At 47.5% G+C, this 23,093-nt stretch overlaps 1 protein-coding gene across 2 annotated transcripts in view; it reads right to left on the bottom strand.

Moving 5' to 3' along the window:
- CDC42BPA (CDC42 binding protein kinase alpha) overlaps window positions 1-23,093 on the bottom strand; it is a 1,600,792-nt gene that overhangs the window by 623,462 nt on the left and 954,237 nt on the right. For both annotated transcript variants that reach the window (XM_069608679.1, XM_069608678.1), the window contains exon 17: window positions 15,992-16,116. In XM_069608679.1, the coding sequence (XP_069464780.1) occupies window positions 15,992-16,116 (125 nt within the window). The remainder of the gene's footprint in view (window positions 1-15,991; window positions 16,117-23,093) is intronic.

Genomic DNA, 23,093 nt, shown 5'->3' with positions numbered 1-23,093 from the left:
TATTGACACTGCAGACATGATTGATATGAAGTCTAGTTTCTTTTTTGCCAAAGAGTCATTTGGAGCACCTGATAGGTTTTTGTCTGGGTTTTGCTCATTTGTTGTTGACTTTCTTGCAGAGGTGTTAATAAAGGAGTCTGTCGAATCTCGCCTATCCCTACTTGATCTGCCTCTTTGGGTTTCTCTCGAATCCATCCCTTGGAGTTGTCCACCCATCCGTTTTCTGTTACCATGATCGTGGTTTGACTCGGTGTTGTTTGGTGATAAAGTGGCAGCGGGGGTTTTGGCCTCATCTGCCTTTTCGAGTGGTGGAAGGGGACTTAGAGAGGTCGGTTTTGGTAAGACCTCTGGGGGAATTGGTGAATGGACAGGCGGGTTCTTCTTCTGGGGCTGAAGGTTTTCTTCGTTTAGTTGAAAGTTACCTACCGGGCATTGGAGGCCCGTGGTATCACGCCTGAGGCCTTTTCAATTTGAGTTGCTGGGATTTTTGGGGAGGTTTCTTGATTGGCCACATCCCCACCCAGGATAAGTTCTTGTGGCAATAGAGTTGAGTTCTGCGTTGGAGCGCCCGACTCTGATGACAAGGGCTCAGGTGTTACTAGTGCTTGTGACTTGCGAGGAGTCATAGGTTTCCGGTGGGCGCTGGTAGGGAACTCGGTTTTCCTGGATTTCTGGGGTGGTTGACAGGAGTTTATGGCTTCTAGTATCTCAGCCTCTGTGAGATCTTCTTGAGCACCCCTTGTCTGCGGAGCAAAGGCGTTTAAGAAATCCGTTACCAGGTTGGCTACTGAGGTTTTGCCTGAATCTAGTGCCCATAATTTCTTTATTGTTCTTGCCCCTGGATTTCCATTATTCCGAGACTGTTGAATCAACGTTTTCTTTTTTCTGTGTATTGGGCTTTATGTTTAGTTTTGTCTTTTGTCTGGGTTTTTCCCCCTCTTTGGTGATGTCGTCTGGCTCCATCGTCGTTTCTTTTTGTTACTCGTAGTTTCCAGCACTGAAGTATGTGGTATGTCTTTTTCCTGCACCTTTTCCAAATGTGAGAAGAAGGGGTCAGCCTCATGAAGTTGTGATCAATTTTGTAGCACTTTGGACCTTGTTAATGATTTTTCACAAGTTTGTTTCTTTGGGTGTTTGTGAATCATAGCAGTGATTTGCACTGTATTTCCTTCTTTAAATTCTGTTTGGAGCGTTTTTTTAGGTGTTGTGGAAGATAACAGTCTTTCTGTTGTTTCCGGGACTGAGGAGGGATTCCGTGGGGGAGGCAAACCCACAGGGTCTCGAGGAACCGGCAAGGTCGAATTTGCTCGGTCCTGGACACCGCCCTCTCCACGTTGGAGTCCATCACTCACTGAGGCTCCCTCACTGAGCCGGCAATCGGCTCTAATCTCCGGCACACCCAAGCCCCTCCCCTCCAGCTCACCACGCCCTCCCCTCCCTCTGGAGGAACCAGGGAGCAGGAGCAAGGAGGAGGAGGCGACGAGGGCCGATGGAACTCCCGACAGCGCCACCGAGGGCTGCGGCTACCGTCCAGGGATACGCGAGTCCTCTCCAGAGCCTCCGCAATCCCCGACCAGCTGCTCCTCCAGGCCAGATTATTCATTTTATCTTCCATTAGCAAGCTGCAAATGTCTTTTTGTTTTTTTGAATGCTGTGTACAGTCTTTCTCGGGAGGACGCATTCCTAGTTTATGGGTGGATGATGTTATTGATGATGTTCCACGAACACAGGCACTACGTAGCAAGCGCCCTTCTTCCGGGTCCTGAACTTCTTGTTCCAAGGGCCTCTTAGAGTCGGCAGTCCTGACAGCCATGACAGTCAGGACTGCAAGACTGCCACTCTTCGCCACTCCGCGTCCGCGGAGGAGATGGCGTTATGAAGGAATGTTGAAAGCAATAGAGACACGCCTCCAGGCAACGCAGGAAACGAGATTAGATATGTTATTTGGATTCAACATAGCCAGGAGAATATTATTAATTTCTGTTTTGCCTATTCGGTCATTTCTTGGAAGCTAAAATAGTCTATTCAGCCACTGTACACTTGCTTTAGCTTCGATGTGTATCCGCTCTTGTATTCTGGTGATGAATGCTTCTGCATAGATTTGTTTTGAATGGATTAGTGCCAATAAGGTTGCTTGATCCTTCATCGTTTCAATGTTGGATTCATATAGCTTTAAGAATGGAATCAGATCTTGAGATGTAGTTACTACCAACATATTTTGGAGGTCCATCATTGTTGTCGAATTGGATCATTTAAGCATCCTCTTGTTGGACTACATTGGAATTTATCATGTGTCTTCCCAGGGGTTACCAAGGGTTCCGTGAGTTGCATCTTCGGACTTTCCTTCTTCGTTGTTTTTGCTGGTATTCGGCTCTCATTCTGGTGAACGGATGTTTCCAACTGCCAATTTCAGATTTGACGGTCGGGGCTAACAACCTTTGGTGTTGACGTAGGTCTTTGACATCTTGTTTCACTCTTGCCAGTTTCGAAGAAAACCTCTCATTTTTTCATGGTTGCTCATAAGTAGCTCAATTTCTGTGATGTTTTATGTTATATTATGCTATGTTACTTGGCATTTATATAGCGCCTTGTGTCATAGGTATGACCTCAAAGCGCTGGTAGGTTGAACGCCCTAGGGAACCGCAGTTCTGGTCAGTAGAGAGAAAGAGTGTCGTATGGTGCGTGGGCGCACCGGATATGTGCGCAGCTGGTGTGGTTGTTGCATGATAGCAGCTTCTTAGCGGTAGGTGTGGTGCTGAGGAAATCAGTTGGGTGTGTTCAGTCTGGATGGTGGACACCCAGACTGAGTTATGGCTGTGTTAGGCCTGAGGAGATGCTTAAGCTAGCCGGTATGTGCTCAGCTAGCAGTGTTTTATTAGGATGAGGTGTTCGTGGGGTCATGTTAGTATGAGAACAGCTAGGCCGAATGTGTCATAGTATATCTGTGTTCCAGTTGAGTGATGGCATATAGGAGAGAGTAAGCGTAGTAGTGTGATACAGTGGTTATCAGTAAAGCGCCTGCGACCAAGCACGAGAGTAGGACAGGGGGCGTACATAGCAGCATACGTATGTAAAGCGACAGGATGGATAGGGTAAACATGTGATACAGATAACATGGGGATACAGGTACATAGCATAAATAGGATATACAGAGGTATATAGAGAGATATCCACTCCATCCACTCTGTCCTTTCCATCCACTCCATTCACTTTTCCCCATCTGTTCCATCCGTTCCATCCACTCCATCCTTTCCATCCTATGTGGCCCAACCTATCCCAGTCAATTGGTAGGTGCGCCCCCACCCCTCCTGTCTGGCGCGGATTCAGCACCTTTGTTACATAACCTTGCGCTCGCTCAGGGATATGTCCTGCTCGATTTATGAGGGCGAAGGCCAGGACTTCAGGCCTCAGAATACAAAGATAAAACCAGGACTGCACTTACATCCCCAGACTGGAATGGATATTGCTGGCATTTATGATGTTGGCCCAACAGACCTGATGGCTGGAGGGAGAGAAAAGGGAGCTGGGGCTGGGCATGGCTGCCCGGCCAGCCCGCCTGCCTCTCTCAATGGCCAGCAGAGAGTGGAGCAAATGCCATGCTCCTGCCCGTCTCAGGGCCCAGCCGAGAGTGGAGCAAATGCCATGCCCTGGGGCTGGCCTGTGGCGCAAAGGAGCTAAAACCCGAACGGCTACGAACGGCCAGGTTCTGTAGACAGGAAAACAGTCAAGAGATAACTGTGCTGCACGTGTATTTGGAGTATGGAGGGTTGAGAGTGTTACATCTTTGGATTTTATTCTTTGCGCCTGATTTTTTGCCATTGTTGCTTCGCCTTTTTGAGTCATCTCCTACTTAATGGGTAGCAGTGAATAATTCAGGTCAGGCTTGCGGGTATACAAGCCTGTAAAGGGGCAACTTGCTGTACTACTGATGTTAGACATCTATTTATTTTGAATATTTGATGACAGTTTCAATGTCAATTGTGATGACATAACCTTGTTGTTATTGTTCATTATTTTGGTCGGCATCACGTGGACTATGGGGGATATACCCAGGCTCAGTAAGCCCTGCTCCCACATTTGGCCTCTTGCATATTTCTGCCTCTTCTTTCCATGTCTTCCAATATTGACCTGAGGCTTTGAGTCGACGTCTTCCATTGCGACTTGTGCTATAGGTGTTAAATGCCGGATTCCCTCTTCAGATTTCTTCCCACTGGGTTCCGTGGATATCGGCTTGTGAATTTGTTCTCCCATTTCAAAATTATAGGCCTCCATCTCCAGGCAATCATTTGGATTCGGAATGCTTGTTCTATGAAAGCTGGTGATCCCCTCATATGAGGCCGTCAAGCCCCGCCCCCTCAGCTCGATCCACTCGGGTTTGGGTTGGTGGATCCATCGTATTTCCCTCCTAAAACAATTCTGTCAACGCTGCCAATGCTGCATGTTCCCCCGCACCCAACTCCCCAACATCGAGTGCATGGGGGACAGTGACTTCCCGGGCTCTGTGCAGCTCAACACTCGGCTCTATCCCGTTAAAGGAATTATTGGAAGGAGGTTGTAATGAGTCAGAGGCTGAAAGAGTTTTTGGTCTTTGTCGTTCAAGGGGGCCATTTGGGAGCGCCATAATCAAACTACAATGATTTCCGCAGATTTCAACAAGTCTCAATCTGTATGTTCAGTATGTACTCACCCAATAGGCGTAGGCTAATGGATGAATAAGACGGCTACATTGTAGTAAAGCTGTGTCACCTCGCCCGCAGAGCCCAACGATGAAGATTCTGCAACTGACTCTGCGGCTGCTCCACGGCAGGCGTTGGGTTACGTAGAGCGTCCAACAAAGTTCATCAGAGTAGAGAGAGGACTCCAGGGAACACACTGCAAACAACAGGCACGAGGCTCTGCACTCGACTGCGCTTAGAGTATATAGAGGACGCGACAATCACCATAAGAGTGTGCCGACAAAAAGAGTGCATCCCCCTCCAATTGCCTGTACTTGGCGTTGAGGCACCGTTTGGTGGGCTGAGCTGAAATTGGTTTCAACCATCCCTTTTTGGCAAAGGCGAAAACGTCCTTCTGCATCAGAATCCCTGTTCTAGCCGCGGGGCGTAGAGTGAGGACCTCGGCCAGAACCCCAGCCTCTGGTTGCTCAACCTTGGGTTGTGGAAGCCCCAAGTATTCGGCCAGACCTGCAAGTCGTTTATGAAATGTCTTGGCTGAAGAGGGAGTGTCAGGGTGGTCCTCCTCATCGGTGTCCACCATGATGTCTTGCTGGTCTGGAACAAGTGTACGACTACTGGGGGCTCTAGGCCGAGGTGTGGTGACCGGAGGCTGCTGTGGAGGCTGGTTTGGAACAACCTGGGGTGCAGGAGGCAGAGGAGCCGGAACCGTGGGGGCTGACACGGGCAGCTGAGGCTGGATCCATAGGAGGAATGACTATGGGCGAAGGTGGTGGGACAGGAGGCAACATGTGCCTGGTTACATCCCGAAGGATGGTTCCCATCTGAGGGGATCGCATAAGCGGGAGGAATTTCACAAAAAAACCTGTCCTCATAGGCCGATGGGGGGTTAGGTGGCGCAGGAGTAGGGCACTAAGGTTTGGGCGTATACTGCCTTTGGGGTGTATCTGCCCTGCGACGCTGAAGGATATGCTGTAGGCCACATACCTGGCGAAGACCAGTCCCACCTCGAAACTCGTTCTCCCACCTGCTCCCCAAAAGGGGGTGGTATCGGATGAGCAGCCATCTTCGCTGGCATGGCAGCCATTTTGTCCGGTTGCATGACACCGCTAGGCCCAGCCTCACCCAGGACTCTTGGCGGTGGAGCTTGAGGCCTACCATGCACCTCAGGACAGGGCCTGCAAGGTGTTGTGCCCTCGGCTGTGTCGCCGCTAGTGCAGCGTACAGACGCCCCCTCAGACATCTGTCCGGTAGTAGGGTGTAGCCCCTCAGGTGGACACCCGGTAAAAGAACCCTGCGGTCCCTCAGCGATGTCACCGGCAGGATCTAGCAACCCCTCGGCCTGGCGGACAGTAGCTGAAGCAACCTCAGTACCCCTGCTGGTGTTAGATCCTGAACGGTCCTTCCCGCTCTAACGTTTCCTTGGGAAGGAGTCACCATTGCGGGGTGCAGATGAATAAAGTGGCCCTTCCTTGGGCCTTGACTTGTGCTTGATGAAGTCCTTCAAGTCCTCTGAAGGCCATCGTTCGAAGATCTCTCTCCACCGAGCTAACCTGTTCTTCAAAGCATGTGGTGTACGCGTGTCCCACGCGGTACAACCCTCAGAGCCGGGATTGGGGTCAAGGCAGTAGAGGCAATGTGCGTGGGGTAGGACGTAGGGACGAGCCCTTCCCAGGCTGGACACCTACTGAAGCCCAAATACGTCGACATGCGCCGGGCAGAGAGTGACGCCAGAGGGCCGAGTACCTGATTAAAGACAAAAGACTAAAGACAGTATCTGGGGAAAAGTGTGTGGAACTACAAGACTGAAGACAAACTCAGGAACGGTGGTGAAAGCGGTCCGCTCCCGTCGATGTGGAAAAGAGCACTGAGGAGGGACACCGGTGGGCGGAGTCAGGGGAGGGCATGCTTGGAGGGCCGTGCCCCTGCGCGCCTCTAAATTTAAAGGGGAAGAAGGTTCTCCCGTATCCCGCGTCTAGTGAAGGACGCCCATGCAGTATGGAGGGACGGGGACGGGACGTAGGAGTATTGTTTTCAACGCTGTGTGGGGGGTTTTCTTATTCCAAATGTAAGGAATCATTAATTGGTGTAATGCATGAAAAAAAGGATTCCGGAACTGCGACAGGGAGTGCTTGGAAGGCATAAAGAATCCTAGAAAGGACCACCATTTTGAGGGCATTTATCCGGCCTAGCCAAGACACTGCGGACCCCATTGTTGTAGCTGCTTTTTTGTGTGTGTTAGTAGTTGCAGGAAATTCGCTTGGTACTCACCTAAATAGGGATACCTTTTTAGCCCACTTGAGTTCCTCCCCTTACAGAGTGCGATTCAAGACTTCTGATTTTGCTATGTTTACTTTCAACCCGGCCACCGCCAGAATGTGTTTATTTCCTGCACTACTTCCTGGAGGGATACAACTGGTTCTGTGAGGGTAAGGGGCATGTTGTATGCTTATTCCTTAACTGTATGCGTTTCTTTCCAAAACAGTATTTCCTGTATCGATTGGTTAGACCTAAGGGCTGCTAGGAAGGGTTCTAGGTGGATGGCGTAAAGGAGCGGGGAGAGGGGGCAGCCTTGCTTGGTCCCTCTTTCCAAGTTGATTGGTTGGGAGAGGTCTCTGTTAAATTAGGAGCCGGGCTGCTGGGTTTTGGTAGTTGGCGCAGATCCTGTTTAGGAAGCCTGCGCTGAATCCCATCTTCTGCATGGTATTGAATGGGAAGGACCACTCAAACCTATTGAATGCCTTCTCGGTGTCTAAAGAGAAGAGGATGGCAGGATCTCTCTTCCATTGGGTTATCTCTATGATGTAGCAGACCCTGCGGATGTTACCATGTGTTTGTCTGTGTTGTATGAATCCGGACTGGTTTGGATGAATAAGGCATGGGAGGAGGGTTTCTAACCTGTTGGCCAGGATCTTGGTGTACAACTTTCTCATTTATGAGGGCGATGGGTCTGTATGACCCGCATAACTGGATCCTTAGCTGGTTTGGGGAACAGTACGATTTTAGCTTCTTCCATCATGTGGGTGATGCAGCCAGTGCCCTCAAATGAGTTGAATAATGAAGCCAGCCTAGGTGCCAGGGCTTGTTGGAATGTTTTATTGAAAACCGTTGCAGTACCTGTCCGGTCCTGGGGCTTTGTTAACGGGTAGGCCCCTGAACGCTTGTGCCACTTCCTCTATCGTGATCTTGGCCTCTAGTGTTTCTCGATCTTCTAAGGTTATTTTGGGGAGGACAAATGAGCTAAGGTATGCCTTCTGTTGTGATTCTCTGGGTTTGATCTGTATAGTGTGGAGTAGAAGATGACAAATTGGTCTGCTATTTCAGGGTTCATGCTCACTTTAGTACCTTGTGTATTGACGATCCCCTGGATTAGTTGGGAGGCTGCTTTCCGATTTAGTTGTCTGGCAAGCAGCCCATCTGCCTGGTTAGCATGTACATAGTAATTTAGTTTTAACCACAAGAGGTTCCTTTCTGCCTTCTTTGCCTGTAAAAGGTGAAGGTTGTCTATTGTGTTCTGGTATTCCCTACATAGTTTTCTGCTGGGAATCCCGGACCACTCTACCCATGATGTCCCAAAGGTCATCCTCCAGTTCGGTTTCTAGAGCTCTCTGTTGTTTGTGCTATCACGCCCGGAGTGCCATCAGTTCCCCCCTCACTGTGGCCTTAAAGGTGTCCCAAACTACCGGTTTATGGACCCGCAATTCTGCGTTAGGTTCAAAGTATTCTTTTATCTTCCCCTTCTACCTCTCTCCTTACCAGGGAGTCTGTGAGTAGCTCTCTGGGCAAGCCCCAGCTCCATAGCCTACGTTTTAGTTGGAGGTTGAGTGTCATGTAGATGGGGGCTTCATTTGAAAGTGCAATAGTGTGAAGGTCAACCTGTGCTATCCTGCCCAGAAGCGTGGTGGAGGACCATATGTAGTATATGCAGGAGAAGGAGAGGTGTACGTGGGAGTAGAATGTGTAGCCAGGTTCTAGCCCTTTCAATGACCGCCTCACGTCTTGGAGTGCGAGATGTTCCATTTGTAGTTTTAGGGCTGTTGTTGTTGGGGAGTGATTGTGTGTCTGCTTTGCGCTCCTGTCTTTCTTTGGGTCCCAGGCCAGATTGAAATCTTCCATCAGCCGAATCTCCCCTTGATTGAATGATTCCAGTTCTGTTAGAAGCCGTCTTGCCCTGAGTTGGGGGCGTAGATTGACACTATTGTCAGAACTGTTGTGCCTATTCGTAGGGTGATAAACAGGTATCGTCCTTCTTTATCTGCCTTTGTGGCTATTGTATGTGCTTCCAGCCCTTGTTTGGCCGCTATTAGGACCCCCGCTACCTTGTCCTGGGCGTTTGCCTGAAATATCTGTGGCAGTGTTTGTCAGCGCACTTTATGTGTTTCCTGGAGCGCTACTTTATCTGGTGAGTGGTGCGTTAGTAGCCTTTCTAGCTTGCTCCTTTCCACTGGGGTGTTTAGCCCCCTTATATTCAGTGTAAGGAATTTGACCATCTTGCGTGATGTTACTCGTGTGTTTCAAACCTAATGCCTTGGGAACAGTTACCTTCAACCCCCGCTACGGATAACAATGTCCGGAGCCCTACACCAACACAGGCTCCGCCAACCCTCCCCGCCTTACCCTTTGTCCAAGTTCCATTAAGTGCTGCTTTACCCCTATTCCCCCTTCCACCCTCCCTGATGTGAGACAGTACCTATGTATCTCCCAGGCTGAGCACCTGGGAGTTCAGCTCACGAGTCCTGCCAGGGCCATCTTGTGGGTCCCACTTTATTTCAAGTTCTTACGACCATGTACCGGCTCCGTCCCCGACATTAATAGCTTGGGTGTTGTGCTTGCATGTGGAATGTTCCCAATGTCACTTTCCTGTTGGGCTTGCAGTGCTCTTTTCATTTTGAGGGTCTGGGTGGTGTGGGCCTCGAAGCTGTGGTCGTCTGCGGCTTCTGCTTACTGGCATCCATTCCCACGATTTAGGGCATTAGGGAAGCCGAAGCGCTTCCATTGTTTCTGGACTGTCATCCTCTTCATCTATGCGCAGTAGATGTGACCCTTCCTCCCTTGTTGTGATCATGTGCTGGCGACCTTCCTATTGGAAAAGAAGACCAAAGGGAAAAGTCAATTTGTATTCGATTTGTTTGGCCTGAAGCCTTCTTGTCACCACCCCCATTTCTTTTCTTTTCTGGAGGGTCGACTGTGCTAGGTCTTGGTAGAGGCAAATTTTCGCTCCGTTGAATGAGATTGGTTCCACAGGTCGAGTTGCTCGCAGCATGGCCTCTTTCTGGGGGTATCTTGCCAGGGAAACCATCACATCTCTTGTGCGCGCCACTGGCTCTTGTTGTTTGGGGCCTGTTCTGTGGATTCTGTCAATTGGGATTTCCCCAAACTCTTCTATGCCCAGGAGGTCCGAGAAGATCTGTGTGGCCATGGGTTTTAGGTCAGCATTGCTTATCGCTTCTGGCAGGTTCCGAATGCGTACGTTCGATCTGCGGGACCTATTTTCGCGGTCTTCACATCGCAGTTGCATGTTTTGGGTTACCCTTGCCAAGTATCCCAGGGCCACGTCTATTTTGCAGGTATTCTCTACTACTTCTTGTAGGGTTCTTTGAGTGATATCTATTCTCTCTTCTAGGGCTGTGATGTCTTTCTTTATGTCCATGATGGATTGCTTCATTTCCCCCATAACGGAGGTAAATTGTGTTTGAAACTTGGCTGTAAGTTTTCCCTGTAACTCGAGGAAGTAGGCTTCCATGTCGGCTTCCTAGGCGGCCATTCTAGGGAGTTGTCTTCAGGAATAGTTGGGAGCTTCTGCACTTTGCCTGTTGTGTCCCAGCCCTGTTAAGATGCGCAGGACGACCAGGGACCCCTCTGGTGGGCTGCTACTGCGTGGGTCTTGCCCCGTTTTGAGACTTCCCACCTTCTGATTGATGCTCGGGTTCCTCTGTAGGGAGCAGGGGGGGCTTCACTGGATCCTCGGGGTGTGTGGCGGTCCCGCCAGGCCTGCCGTTGAGCAATGTATTTTTGTCCGTGAGGGGACTGCTTTGTGTCTGCGGCGTACTGTGGGGGCTGGGCTGAGGCTGGCATAGTGCTTTAGTTGTTGTGCTGTCCCTCAAAGCACTGTGATTTGCACTGCGTACTTGGGGTGCAAAGCTGCTGCCATGTGAGTTGTCCCTCCTCATCCTCTGTGTTGCGCTGACAGGGTTGGGTTGTTTCGCCTTACCCGCTCTTGGTGCTGCTCTGCGCAGTCAGCTCTTCCAAGTGACGGGTGCGGTGTCGTCACCCGCTTTGTATTTTGCTGTGGCTGTGGTGCAGGACTCTGTGCTCCTGCCAAGTGTTCCTTCGGTCCCCTGTTCCGCGTTCCTCTGCTATTTTCTCTCTGTAGCTCTTACAAGAGCATATGGTGGTGCCTTTGGTGGATGTGGGCACAGGGTAACCGTATCTGACATCCTGCTTTATTGTTTGGGCGTCTTTGGGGATGGAGCTGGCTTCTCGCATGTTCTCATCGTCTGGCCACCAACTTGGAATCATGCTGCTCCATTTTAAAGTTCCATTCAGTTTGAAGCAGGAAAGCACACACTCTCGAGCTCCGCTCGCCTGCTGCGTGTCTCTCTCTGCATGTCGGCAACCGGAATGCTTCTTTCTGGACGCAGATGGCATCCTCTCTTCTTGGCGCTCTCTCGCAGCTCCTGCTGCTGATCCTCCATCACAGAGGCTCCCAGACTTGCAATAAGGTTTAAGTTACTTACCTGTAACTCTTGCTCTCGAGCAGGAGTCTGGCGTGGATTCACATGCTCATGAATATTCCCCGTCAGGCTGGGAATCCTCGGAAAAAGAAAAAAAAGTTTTACTTTAGCTTTCAAACTGTATTTCTCCTCTAAACCAATCACTGTCCTCTGGGTCATACTGCCCCATCCAATGACAGTCCTTTCCCTAAACTCTACCCCTGGTGGCTATTACAAAGGATTTCTGAACTCTGACCTGGAGGGGCAGAGGTTCAGAAGGCCAGCCTAGTTTCTTGGAACAGGCTAACCTCTGGACAAGCCAGACCAATCAGGGTAGCTATGGCAGGCGGTCAAGACTAAGTCGCAGGAGGGGTGAGGGTGACTGAAGGACTCAATGAGCACACAGAGCAAGGACACTTACAAATTACTCCAGACAGGTGTTATATTAAAATTATAGACACATTTATTACAAGGCCTTCGTAACATAGACCATAGCAAAGAATCACACTAACACTAAGTAAACCAATACACCACACTCAATACAATATATATATATACAGGACCAGGGGGGTCTAAAAGAGTGACTGCACGAAATATGTCGACAACCTGAAGAATACGTTCCCACTATTCAAGAAGGACCTCCACTTGAAGGCAGAGGCAGTTCAAGAGTTCGGGATGGAGTCACTATTTCACAATAGCAGCGGACAGGAGAGGGGCCCCCAGAGGCCACTTGTGCGTAAAAATGGGCTCTTGCGCTAGGGGTCACTGGTTGGGGTATTGATTACTCACCGGTCCCAGATGCAAGGAGACCCAAACTTTGGCAGGTTAGTCCAATTCGGTTGCAGGTTTAAATGCGGCAAAAAGGACATCTCGGCACCTTTTAGTTCCTGAGATCCAGTGAGGATTCCCAAACGGGACAGTGGCGATTTCTCCGCTCCGGGTGGATGAATTGCCCCAGTTTCACTGCAGCAGGCTTCAGGGGCAAGAGGGTCACAAATGCAGCAGACTTGCAAAGGACGTTGCTGCAGCAGGGCAACACAGTAACCGCGTTTACTCCGGTGCGGGCGCACTCGTCTCACTATAGACCTGGGAATGCCAAGTGTACGGATTTCGGTGTGAGGGTGCCGTGGACACAGAGCTAGAAGTATACCAAGTTTCGACGGCCTTCTCAAAACGACGGCAGAGACAGAGCAAAGGTCCTGCATAAGCTGGTCAGCCCACTGGTTGGCCCAGGGACACTTCCGAGAAAGCTTACTTGCAGGTTTTGGTGAAGGTGCCAGGAATAGTTGGTCCCACTATTCCAATGGGTCGAAGCGTCTTTGCAGACCTTCTAGGACGACCAGATGCAAAGGGGTCCCACGGGACGACGACAGACTCGGGTGCCAAACCTTCCAGTGGGACACCAGCGGTTCCTCGACTCAGCTTTGTAGTTGCAGGATACTTGGATCCTATCTTTTGTTCAGTGAGAACACAGGAGATCGACATGGTAGTGGTGTTTTCAGCCTCCTCTTATCCAAAGTTCCCTTCACACCAAAACGGAGAGGACTCAATGGGAGATCTGCTCACAACCACACACTCCATACGTGGAACAATCAACGACCACGGTGGCCTCAGGCATTCAGGACACTTCAGACTCTCTGGCACCCAGGATGTGTATTGGGACCAGACATCCCAGCCCACATCCTGGAGGCACACACACAAGGCATGCAGAAGCCCACAAAAGCATTGGGATTCATGAGAAAGTGCATGACCAAATAAGGACTGGGCCGGGTTGACTCGACCTGGGGAAGGTGAAGGGGCAAGATGGCCAAAGGACAGGACAAAGAACCTCTTGGCATGGCCATTTTGGACCCAGGCCACCTATTTGTGCCAAACACGGTTAACATGGCTAACATGGCAGGAAAGGGTTAAAAATAATGCGAAACGATAGCTGCCACCAGTCCTGTCTCTGGCACATCTGCACAGTTCATAAAAAGTCCAGCGAGAGTATCTAAGGTCTTTCGAAATAACTATACACCAAAGTGTGCTGTATGGTAAGATACATTACACACGTGTTACATGTTGCACAAAAGTTGCAGCATGAGAAAAGGACTAAGGGAAACAAAGTCTCCCAGTACTGACTGTCTTAAGGGCATGTCAGTTTGCCCATAAAAAGTGAGCGAAAGCCCAGAGGAGTGCAGCTGAAGGCTGTGCTTCTCTGGCAAAGTCAGTCAATGGTGTTTAAACAGCAGCAAAAAGTTTGGGGGTTGACACATGGAGGGACAATTACATACACATATGAAATCTTTCCCAACACTGGCCATTTTCAGATTTGGAAACACAAGCAACCCTAGACATGTTTCGGCCTTGTTGGGCCTCCTCAGTGAGGTGCAACTTGGTTTCCTACAGCGCAGCGAGCAAGGGTGTGATGGGTTAGCCCGTCTGTGCCCTTGCAAAAGGGGTCCAGCCATATGCAAATCAGTCAGGTACTGTTACCAATGGGAGCAGCCCTACCCAAACTGCTATCCCAGGTCCCCTCTGCAGTTCAGGTTGGCCTGCCCTTTTATGGGTGGGACCAAGCCTGATTTGCATATGGTCTTTCCCCGTTTATAATGGCTTGGTAGGCGAAGAACGATGGGCTGGAGGATTGCCCAGAGCAATGCCACATGTTATGATTAATTCTAAACCTTCCAGCCATCACCTCTTTTGTTTTGCTGTAGTCACTCCGAGTGGGACTGGTATGCCCAGGCGTGGGTCTCGTGCCAACAGACCCAAGCTACTCCTCACTGATGAGGTCCAACAAGCCTGAAATATGTTTGGAGATGCTTGTGGTCTTATGCAGAAGGGATGTGACCAAGCAGTTCGGGCTGGGCTGCCCCTTTTGGTGTAGGACCAAGCCTGATTTGCATATGATATTTCCCCTTTTGTAATGGCTTGGTAGGCAAAGAAATTATAAGTTACTCACCGTAGTGACTAACGTACCGTTAGTCCTTAGTCCCCTTTCCTCCATACTGCATGGGTGTCTCTTTTAAGGGACGGGAGACAGAACCATTTTCACCAGAAAAAACGTTCTTCCCCTTTAAATTTAGAGGCGCGTGTGGGTGCGGCCAAGGCAGCAGGCGCTGTCCTGACTCCGCCATCCGGTGCCACACCTCAGTCCGCATTGACGCGTCGACAATAGATTTAACATTGCCTAATAACGCCAGTATTATTAGGGGGGAGGTTGGTGGGACGTATGGAGGAAAGGGGACTAAGGACTAAGAGTACGTCAGTCACTACGGTGAGTAACTTACAATTACTCTTACGTCCTGTCCCCTTTCCTCCATACTGCATGAGCAATTACAACTGAATGTAGCCCCAGGGTGGAGAGGAGATCCTCCTTTAGCAAATAGGTTCCTGAGAACCACCTGTCCGAAGGCCACGTCACATCTAGAGCCAGCAGCCAAACAGTAATGCATTGCAGAAAGCCGAGGGAGTGGCCCACGTAGCTGCCCGTTTGGAAACATTCTGGATTTATCAAGATGTGATAGAAAAGCCAACTAAATTAAAAAATTGATAACTGGGTCTGTCCTTATTCTCCACTGACAATGTGAAGAATCCAGTACCTGCTCTTATCCACAACTAAGAACACTTACCCCATGTCACAGATATCTTACCATAAGTACATTTGCAACAGTTTGCTGTGATGCGCATGTTGCCATTGGGGACAACACAAGTCCTAAATCCTGTGATATTGGGAGAAATTCTAACATTAAAGGCTATTCAAAGTGGTAACTGGAATGTACACATGTACATAGAAGCACCACCAGTAAAAGTCACATACTGAACACACACACAAACACTCAAAATGCACGCCCTCTCTCCAAGTATGACTTGACTTATTCAAGTGCATGATCTTTGCACGGTGCACTGGAGGCTTTGTTAGGTGTGGAGGGCACCCTTCAATGCCATCTGCTGATCAGGGATCTGATGTTGCACTGGACAATAACACAATGCTAAACTGATAAGGCAAGAATTAAAAAATGTATCTTTCCTGCATATGATGCCAGGCACCATTCTGCATGATGAGAGAAAACCTGATACAGGAAAGATGATAGGGACTGAGTGAGTCATAAGTGATTCAGATTTTAAACAAGAATTACATGTTTGAATCTCAGATTATTTCATCAAGATGCTCCAAAAAATATATGATGGATTGCTGGGGTTGCAGCCTTCTGCAACAAATCTAGCATTATTTTATTTGGCAAAAAGAAAAAATGCCCTTCTGATGAGGGAATAAAGGAGATTCAATGGTGACGTAATAAAAGATGCAGCACTCTGTAGTCGAAGTGGGCATTTTGAGCAATCAATGACAGGCATTTAAAATATTAAAATCACTTTACATGCATACAGAGATTGAAACGGTCTTTATTAGTCACAATGATGTGGGCGAGATGCAGTAGAGCAGCACGATGGTTGACTATGCATTGGAACCTGGAATCCTCAGTTCAGTGATACCACAGGACACCAAATGATAAAGTAAGTCACTTTAAGCACTATATAAAAATGTGTGTATGTTTACACGTACAAAGAAAATACAGTCATTCTGAAAAGGCTGTAAATTCCGAAACAAGCGTCTGAACTCACCACTGGATGATTTCGGTAATTTGGGCCTCCCAATGCGCCACTGATTCCTTCTTATCAGCAAGGTCCCTCATCTCCTCCTCCAGCTGTCGATTGTTCACATTCATTCTTTCAAACATGGTGGTAATCTAATAAAATAGGAATAAGATTGTATATGTTTTAACCTCTAACAAATTAAGATACATGCTGCCATAATGTGACAACTATCTGACCAGAGCACCAGGCCTCCAGTAGGAGTCAAGGAGGAAGGATAATATCAAATTCAATTAAATGTATAATTCGCAACATCATTTCCCTAACTATGGCCTGCTATGAACGGCCAAGACATTGACACCAGGCAAAGCAATCGGTAGCCTGATAACAGTAATCCAATAGCAATTGATTGTCATTTCGCAAAGCGCCAATTATTCTTTTTATAAATGTTTAATACCAGACACTCAATCTGCAGCAGTCCTCGGATTCAATTTGCAAGATTCAGAAGTGCAAGCGGATGCCCCTCATAAAAAATTGAGCAATATCGTGAAACGTTTATGCGCTATGGCAGCGTGGCAGTCAAACGCAAATTTGCTTTCGTAAGAAAAACTGCACATAAGTGAAACAGATCTTCATTTCAGGGAAAAAAATAGCATAATATTTGTTCCTGTTCATATACTGAATTCATTTTTGAAGAAATTTAAAGCAAATCACAGCACCGTTGGAAACAAATGCCATCTCTTTTCCTACTTACATGTGTTTCTTTGACTAATGTGATTGCTGTTTTTTTTAATAGTACTGGGACATCAAAGTTGTTCTCAAACAGCAGTAGTATTATATTCATTTATATTGTGCTGGTAAGATAAACGCTAAACAAGTTAAGCACTCACTTAAGAGATCTGTGTGCAGTATATAGTCAGTGATGCCAATCCAGGTAGTGAATAACATTATAATTTTCAATAGAAACCCCTCGCAACTATCTGAACTGCATGGTTTTGTATTATATCCAGTATACCAACCAGTACTTTTAGAAGGAAAAATCAATGCAGATATGCAGTTCTAAAAAAAGGGATAGCTGGGCCTGTCCTAATTTTCCACTGACAGACTTGAAAATGTCAAGAATCCAGTAACTGCTCTTATCCCCAACCAAGAGCACTTAGCCCATGTCACTGATATCTTAACATAGGTACATTTGCAACAATTTGCTGTGGTGCTCATGTTGCCATCGAGGACATCAAATTTACAAACAGAGGTTGAGGATACAGAAACATTTCTATGACAAACGGTAGGCGTCATTGGTTATCGCAACAGAGTCTAAAATAAAGGTCAATTTAAATTCCTCGAATGTGCACTCCTCCTCTGGGTTTGAATATATCTCGGCTCACTCTTTTCAAGTGATGTGAACTGTACAAGCCACTGACGAGAAACTTCACAAAAAATCATACCGCACAAGAAGTCCTGTATACCTTGTGTGGCAATACATTCTGGAGTTTGGTTCCAAACGGGAAAATCACTGACCAGTTCTTTAAACTAGAGGCGTCTTTGGAGCACAGAACAAGTACTGATCACCTGAGAAGAGTGTCTTGGCTAGCTTCTACATATGTATGCGTCATACAAAATGGACAGCTAGTAGTACAGGTAGACAATCAAGACATATGAAAGGTTGAATGCAATAGATCTTTTGCCTGGGCCCCATTTGAGGAGACAATGATTAGCAGACAGATAACATTAAAAGCAAGGTCCAGTTGTAGACATTACCCAATCGAGGGGAAAAAAGTTACAAGGAGAAAATATGGCAAAACATTTACTACTCTAAAAATGCAGGTCTTCGGCCCAAAACCACAGTTTCAGAAGACACAAAGAAATTGGTGCCCCATTCTTAATGAACAACGGTGGATTTGTCCCACTATTTAAACATAGCTTTGCTGTAACCATAAAGGGGTACATTTTTATCCGTAGATTTTCCTCCAATGAAAAACCCTGGGGGAAGGAATTAAGTTTTGTAAATAGCTATGGTAGTTGCTTCTGAACTTTGTTGGATCACAATAGGAAGTAGAGCGAACGTATCAATGCCAATATTATATTTAAGGGTTAGCATCTTATTTGATTTCTCAGGTAGGCTTTACAGAAGTTTTCTTTACATAGATATCAGTAGCATTACTGTGGACTTCATTATTATTAAGATTTTATTGTATATTTAAAGTGTTGACATTTTGTATATAATAACTTTGTTGGGAAAGACTTTGCAAAATAAAACATAGGATGATGATTTGGTGCAAAATATAATCGGTAGACAAACTATAAAACACGTAAAAACGTGAACTTATAAATGTAAAACAGAAGGGACTGAATTATTATAAGATGGACTTTTGTGAGTAGTTTTACAACTATGACTGTAAGGGAGATTTCCGTTTTGCAATTCTGTACTAAGCACCCCAGCTCTACTGCTGGACTCAATGGGATTTTTCTTAATGTTTTTAAAGGTGAGTGGCCCTTTTTTTTATCTCACTCTCCTCCTGCATTTACTTTTGTTCTGGGAACACTGGGCCTTTCTCTTAAGGTTTTTAAGGTTCCAGTGTGGGGAGACCTCTGCCCTTAGTTTTGGTTCTCATGCTTTCCTATGGCAGCATCCCGCACCTTATGTGGTGTGCTGCTAGGGTCCCTAGGTTCCCTTTCCCAATGTCGTTTGGGTTCTTTGGTAGGTCCTGTGATGAATTGAGCGAACTCGTCCCTTCGCCCAAAGGTGGAGCCTCTTCGACCGCAACCCCCACCATCGTGACGCTGCGGAGGTGAGCCCGCTCCAAAATGCCCTCCCCTAGGGGTCTGGGCAAGTCGGACTTCACTGAGAGAGACTCTCCTTTAGGGGATAAGGACTCATGTTCCTGTGAGGAACTCCCTAAACCAATCCAATTGATGGAATACATGGGGCTATCTAATCTCTAAAAATACTTCGAAGTACAATGAATTAACTGAAGAGAAAGTTCAAATGTGCTGTTATCAGGAAGAAAGAGAAGTCGTCTCTTTAAATGGAAATTACCAATTCACTGTCACGACCAAGTTAAAAGAAGAGCACTCGTCAGATGAGAGCTACATATAGGAACGTAGACTAAAGCAGGGGAGGTCCCTCTGGCAGTGTAACACCACCAGTAGGGCAGAGCCACAGAGAGACGTGGAGCCGGCAAAATCCAAAGGTGACTGCATCCAGCAAAGCAGACGCTGGAAGTAAGGTGCACGGAAGAAGCAGAAGTAAGAGGCAACCCAGAGTGAGAGGTCAAGTGGTGGTGAAACCATAAAATCGTTGTGGTGGGACGATTGCCTGCACAACTACGCTGACACCACCTGTGGGAAGCCACAGCAAGCGTCTTGGCTTCCTGGCAAGATACTAAGAAGCCAGGAGAAGAAGCAGGTATCGTACGGCGAGGACAACGACGAAAACAAGCAGAGCGCGAGACTGACAGGCAAAGAAGGTCCCAGAACCAAAGGACTCCCGCAGACGTTTCCCAGCAGTACGGAAGGTAATGGGGAAACCGGGAGGAACAGGAAACAGCTTGGGACTCTTATCTGCTCCTAAAAACTCGTCCCAGTAGAAATGAGAAAAGCTGGGAAACAAAGTTAAGGAATTGAACTGCTTTAAGGAAAGGAAGAGAATAATAAACCCTGAAAGGGAGGCCAAGAGAATTGAAATACTAGGAGAAATTTGTCTCAGTGGGATGGAGAAAAGCTGGGAACCCAAGATAAGAAACTTAAACTGTTCTAATGAAAGAAAGAGAATAATAAACATGCCTGAGAGGGAGGGAGATAGATTTGAAGTATCAGGAGAAACTCGTCTCAGTAGAAGGGATAGAAATTGGGAAATAAAGTTAAGCGATTTAAACTGTCTTAAAGAAAGGAAGAGAATAATAAAGAACCATGAGAAGGAGATAAGACAAGGAAACTATCACCCTTGAAAGAGTAAAGTACCACTTGTTAGGGAGAATTGTCAGAAATGTACTAATTGCCTCCACCTTCGAGACCCCCAGCAACTTTGCTGGATTTTGAGGACTTGGATTTTCTTAACCTGGAGAGAGTGAGACCCTTTTTTTCCCACTCTCTCATGTATTTTAATGTGATTTTTCTTTTTTTAACCTTTTATTTTATCGGCAGACATTTACAGCACACACAATCAGGAGTGTTCATCTTGCCTATGTATAGGCATATTACCATGACGCACTTGCAGATAGTACTTGAGAGCGTTACAACATAGTACAGTGAGCTTTGTTCAGTTTGCATTCTGGGTCAACTCGCAAGATGTGACCGGTACTGGCGATCCTGGGTCACTTACAGATTGATTGATAAGATAACTACGAAATTAGTCCATACATTTCTCGGGCGGGATTGTGTCGAGAGAGAGTTTATATATTCCTATTAACATTTCTGGGTTTGGTTGAGTCCACTTAACCACATTTTAAAGGTTAGCGGAGAAGATCGTTTCCATCATTGGAGAATACATTTTTTGGCCACCATGCAATTTACATTAAAAAATGCTGACATTTTCTGGACACTGGCATCATTCCACCCCCCAAACAGCACACCAATCGGGTCTGGTCACACCGTGGTACCGACCATGTCAGAGAGCGACTGCAAGATCTCACCCCAAAATTCACAGAGTTTCCTGCATGTCCAAAACATGTGTATGTGGTCGGCTGCCTCAGTCAGGCACCTAGAGTTGCGAATTAACTTATTGAGCTTATGTGGGGTGCAGTATAACATATTCAGCAGCTTGTATTGTATGCAGCGGTACCGAAAATTGAGGTAGACCTTACATGTGTGAGAGCACAGTTTCTTCCACATGTCATCAGAGATCTCAAGTTATAGCTTGCTTGCCTATTCATTTCACGCTTTAGTGGGTTGGTCAGGGGTTTTTGCTAGCAACATCTTGTATAGTGAGGAGATTACGCCACGAGCACCACTTGGATTTGCTATGTACTGTATTTCGGGTGCATCGGGGGTTCATCAGGGTAGCACAACCACATGGCTCGGATAGAGGCCTGAAGTCTAAAGTATTGCAGCATTTCTATTGCTGACCCCGAATGTCCAGGTCGCCAGGTCTGTGGAGGTCATTCAGCACCTGATAATCCAGTGTCTGACAATGCTGAGCTAAGAGCCTATCATGTGCTCAGGGTATCCCTAGATAGGAAGCCATTTATAATAGGGGCTTAGTCCTGACACTGGATGTAGTAGCCATTCCCATGCTGAAAGTGTAGCCGCAGTGGGGCCTAGTGGCGAGTCATCCTTATAGGTCCGATGTAGGATTAATGGTTTGACATGGGCGGAGCAGCCGATTCAGTATGTGACATATTAAGGCTGTCCTGCAATCCAATACATTTTCATGTTAGGGGCGGTGAATCCTCCCCTCTCATAGGGTAGAGTCATATGCGTCCATTTTTTGCGGACCACCCCGGCCTGCCACAGGAATTGCGCGCACGCCTTATGTAGTCAGTCCATCAAAGTATTGTTGTCCTGCCCAGACCGGAACGTTCGCAAAAATATAGAGGAGTTTAGGGACCAGGATCATTTTCACCAATGACAGTTTCCTAGCCAGCGTAAGTGGAAGGGAAGCGGAATCTCATTATTTTAGATTGAATATGTCGCTCAGCAGCAGCATAATTGTCAGTTAGCTAGGTACTGTATTCCCTCAGGCGACCACCCCAGGGGGTATTCACACGTGGGCCGTTGAGTTGTTTTGGTGAGCGCGAATATCTCTGATTTGGCATAGTTGATCATGAATCTGGAAAAGGTGCCTATCCGGGTCACATCTCTTAGTATAGGGTCCAGATTTGAGGATGGGTTCCTGACATATAGTAAAACATCATCAGCATATAGTGAAGTTCTCTCAGGGGCATCTTTTAAGTGTATTCCCTTTCGGGCATGTCGTGCATTAAACAGTCTTCTAATATTAAGGGCCGTCTATCGTCCAGGGGCAAATCCTCCCTGGTCTTATTGTACCAAATGGGGCAAAAATCTGTTTGCTATTGTTTTGGCAAAGATTTTCGTATCTATGTTCATGAGCGACAGAGGCCTATAAAACCCTCATTCGGCTCTGGGTTTGTCGGGTTTTAGAAGGACGGTTATGGTTGCTTCACAGAGGGAGCGAGTATAGACTCGCAAAGCTATTCATTCCAGACCTCCAGCAGTTTTGGTGCGAGGAGCGCAGCATGTTCTTGATAGAACTCTGAAGTGAGTCCGTCTGGCACAGGGGCCTTACCCTTCGGTAGCTCGGTTATGGCATTGACTATTTAATCCAGTGTGATTGGGGTCTCTAGTTGGTCCCTGGTTGCGTTGGCAATGAAAGTAATAGGAATGTGGTCTAGTAGCTCACGTATGTCGTCTATGTTGTGTACTTGTTGTGATGCGTATAGATCAGTGTGGAACTTGGCAAAGACCGTGAGTATCTGCTGGTCTGCCCATTGCAAGGTGCCCTGTGTGTCCGCGATGCACCTAATCCGGGACCGACCGCCCTTCGCCCGGACCAACCTGGCTAGTGTTCTACCTGGCCTCTCGCCTTCCCCATATTTCCTTGCTGCCCGTGGGCGAGAGAAATAGCGTATTACTCGCAGAGCATGCGACTCGAAGACCTCTAGTTCCTCCCTTATCTCTGCCAATTTGGCAGGGGTGGCATCAGTTGCGCGCTCCTGTTCTAGTCCCTTAGGTTTATCTTCAGACCGATTGAGATAATTCCTGATCGCCTTAAGTATCCCTGCCTCCCTTGAGATAGACATGCCCCTTATATAAACATTAAAGGCCTCCCAGCATACCCCGGCCGTCGTATCAGGTTGTCTATTGCATTCAAAGAAAGTCTCTATATCAGAACGGAGCTCAGCTTTGAATACTATATCCATTAGAGCTTTTGACTTAAAGTGCCAGACCGTGCGGGCGGGTGGAGATGATCCCAGTACTATGGATAATGTCACTGGGGCATGGTCAGACAGAGTGTGAGTGATTATCTCGGCTTTTTCAACTTTGCCTAGTAGGTCACCTGAAGTTAAGAACAGGTCGATTCAGGACGAACTATCGTGTACCGATGAATAGTATGCGTATCCCCGCTCTTGAGCTTTGAAAGTTCTCCATGTATCTCGTAGGCCTAGTGATGTCA

The sequence above is a fragment of the Ambystoma mexicanum genome, chromosome 4q (assembly GCF_040938575.1).
Source record: "Ambystoma mexicanum isolate Mex_15411 chromosome 4q, UKY_AmexF1_1, whole genome shotgun sequence".
NCBI classification, from domain to species: domain Eukaryota; kingdom Metazoa; phylum Chordata; class Amphibia; order Caudata; family Ambystomatidae; genus Ambystoma; species Ambystoma mexicanum.
The sequence above is the reverse complement of the archived record's forward strand: the minus strand, read 5'-3'. Positions and strand labels throughout refer to the sequence as shown.